Source organism: Scomber scombrus, unplaced genomic scaffold (genome assembly GCF_963691925.1).
Source record: "Scomber scombrus unplaced genomic scaffold, fScoSco1.1 SCAFFOLD_313, whole genome shotgun sequence".
NCBI lineage: Eukaryota > Metazoa > Chordata > Actinopteri > Scombriformes > Scombridae > Scomber > Scomber scombrus.
Genome location: NW_026910441.1, coordinates 21,989 through 25,070, shown reverse-complemented (window position 1 = coordinate 25,070; position 3,082 = coordinate 21,989). Strand labels below are relative to the sequence as shown.

General features: G+C 48.2%; 1 protein-coding gene across 1 annotated transcript; it reads right to left on the bottom strand.

Annotated features, from left to right (window-relative positions):
* Positions 1 to 586: 586 nt before the first annotated feature.
* Positions 587 to 2,873, bottom strand: LOC133977026 (5-hydroxytryptamine receptor 7). The gene is made up of 3 exons (XM_062415168.1): positions 2,518 to 2,873; positions 1,177 to 1,490; positions 587 to 1,059 (listed from the first exon to the last, which is right to left on the bottom strand). The coding sequence occupies exons 1-3, from the start codon at positions 2,871 to 2,873 to the stop codon at positions 587 to 589; spliced, it is 1,143 nt and encodes a 380-aa protein (XP_062271152.1).
* Positions 2,874 to 3,082: the final 209 nt, after the last annotated feature.

Sequence of the window (3,082 nt, the reverse complement as noted above, 5' to 3'; positions counted from 1 at the left end):
ATTTTGGTGTTGTAAGCCTCGCGGGCCAATCGAGCTCCAAGAACTCCTCCATTTTCTGTGAAGGCTGGTCTTCTTGGCTCACACTGAAAGTACAAGACACCTGCTAGATGGTCCGTCGATGGTGGTGACTGAGTACAAAGTCAGTGTGTAGCTCCTGTAGTCTTTGTGACGATACCATGTGCAATAAAAAGACTGTTCAACAAGGTAGCAGCAGCCAATTTTTAATGCACCATCAATTACAATTGTTGGACTTCACCATGGAGGCGATTATGGTACACAGTAGCACCCACTATTCAGGCAGTTTGAATTAATCGCCAGCAAGTTAAACTTTCCATCCATTTCTCTCCATCCCTTTAAAAAAAAAAAAAGGATTAGATGTCCTCTGTGCACCTTTCTGTGCCTCCATTTAATCACATCGTCCTGCCTCATCTCGCCTCAGCAATCACCCTACAAATGTGGGGTAATTACCAGTCTGGCAGTGTGCTGGTGGTCTTGTGCTGCAGTCTGAGCCCCCTGGCGCTGTTTTCCTCCCCTCTGGCAATTGTCTCTGCAGCGCCACTGATTGGCAGACCTGCAGCTTTTTTTTTTATACATCAGCGTCTGGCTTCTCCACAAGTTTCAGAGCCTCGTGCATGCCAGCCGCCGACAGCTTCCGATTGATGTTCCTGTAGCGGCATCGCAGGAGGTTACTGTAGGTGGTCCTCAGATCACGGTTGAAAAAAGCATAAATGAAGGGATTAATGAGGGAGTTGGCGTAACCGAGCCACAACAGAGTTCTCTCCAGCCAGAGGGGAACGCAGCTGCACTCTACGCCGCACACGAACGGCCTGGCGGTGGACACCAAGAAGAAGGGCAGCCAGCAGAAGCTAAAGGCACCGACCACGATACCCAGAGTGGCCGCCGCCTTCTGCTCCCGTTTGAAGATGGACTGGTTTTTCCTCTTCCTGCGTTGGTGGTGTTCGCCAGTCTTGAGGAGGCGCGAGACACGTGTGCTGCACTCCTCCTCCACCTCACGCTGGAGCTTCAACGCAGCCGCCACACAGTCCAAACTCTCCTCCTCTTCCTCCTCCTGCTCACCCCCTGTCCCTCCTCCCATAATACTTCCCGCGTCTCGTAACTCCGCCGCCTGCTGAAGCTCGTGCCCTCCTCTCCCTCCTCGAGGAGCCACCCCTGCACCGTAGTCCTCTTCTCTGGGGAAGCCGGTGATAGTGTGCTTCGCAGCGCTGAGTTTGGCCGCTCGGAAGATCCTGTAGTACATGATCAACATCACTGACATGGGGATGTAGAAGGCCACAGCTGTGGAGTAGACGGTGTAGCCAAAGTCCTGACTGATGAGGCAGACTCTGCCGTCGTTGACGTTCTGCGCCCAGCCGAACAGAGGGGGGAGGGTGATGGAGGCAGAGAGCAGCCACACTGACAGGATCATCTTTGCCATGCAGCAGCCGTTTTGCCGAACAGGATACGTCAAGGGTTTTGTGATGCCCAAATACCTACAGGGAGAGAGAGAGAGAGAGATAGAGGGAGGGAGAAGGGGATGTATATATATCATTAAAAGGCAGGCAGAATGAACTTGAAACATCCTTTTTTTTTCACTTTCTAACTCAACACACTGAGCTATTTTTGTGCCCAGATCTGCCTCGAGTCAGTGATGCTCTCCTCACCTTCAGCAAGGTGCCTCTAAGTACTTCACTACAATCTGTGGTTTCCATATGCAGCGTCCAGGTGGAAAGCTGGTTTCAGCCTTAAATAAAGCTCAGGTCAAATTATAAATACGTATTAACCTATTTACATTCAATTTTCAAAACCTGGAAACATACTTAAATCAACATTATTTCATATTTCTTATCATTTTTCTTCCACTAATAATACAATAACACACATGCATACCGGATTTCATAGTAAACCAGACAACAGCAGATATGCAGGCATGCTCCAGACATCATTTCATAATTTCTGATTAAACTATAGATGCCACCAACAAAAATATACAAATCAATTATTAATAAGAGTAATTTCCCCTTTTTTCAGTAATATCCACCTCTCAACTCCATTTCTGACCCTTTTATTTCAATTTTAATGGATAATTTAATCTAGTAGCAGGGTGCACAAAGAAACAACCCTAAAGATCACCAGTTTGATCCTCACATCTTACACTAAATAAGTGTAAAAGTGCCCTTGAGCAGCGAGACAATGAGCCGTGAGCCTCCCATGTTGTCTCTGACCTCCCATGTTTCAGTGTCTCGGAGGTGCTGAGCAGTAAAACACATTAGTGGACTGTGCGCTGGGATTATAGGCAAGAATATCAAAGGTGGGATTAAAGAGAAGAAGAAGAGAAAAGGATAAAAATGTCTATTTATTCAAAAAATTTGGACGAGTTCGATAAAACAATGATGTAAAAATGAGTTAAGTGTCTTTTTCTGGCTTGTCTAAATAATGATGAAGTAGATTTATAGTGTTTGATTAGTTTAGTGATTTAAAAAAGCACTTTATTCCAATAATAGAAGAAGTTTATCTTACCTGTCAATGCTGATTACGCACAGAGTCATGATGGACGCGGTGCAGCACATCACATCCATGGCGATAAAAACGTTACAGAAGAACTGTCCGAAAATCCACTGACCGCCGATCAGGTCCGTGATACTGACGAAAGGCATCACGGCCAGAGCCACTGACAGGTCTGCCATGGCCAGAGACACGATCAGATAGTTGGACGGCTGTCGCAGCTTCTTGACAAAGCACACGGAGATGACCACCAGTAAGTTCCCACAGATGGTGATCAGCGTGAGCATCGTGAGGACTCCGCCGATCAGGACTTTCTCCACCCGGCCGTAGCTCAGGATCTGCTCGCCACACCTGGTCCCGTTCGTCTCCATGACCTGCGGCTGACTGGAGGTGGACGGAGAAGTGGCTGCTGCTGCTGCTGCTGCAGCCTCTGCTGCGCCCTGTGCGATCCTCAGCAGCCGGGGCGCAAGAGCCTCCGAGATCATCATATCGGTAGAACCCCCAGGATCTCCGCCACCGGCTCTATCGTCTATCATGAACGACGACCTCATGTTGTCACTACCGTAGGTTCCGTTATTCG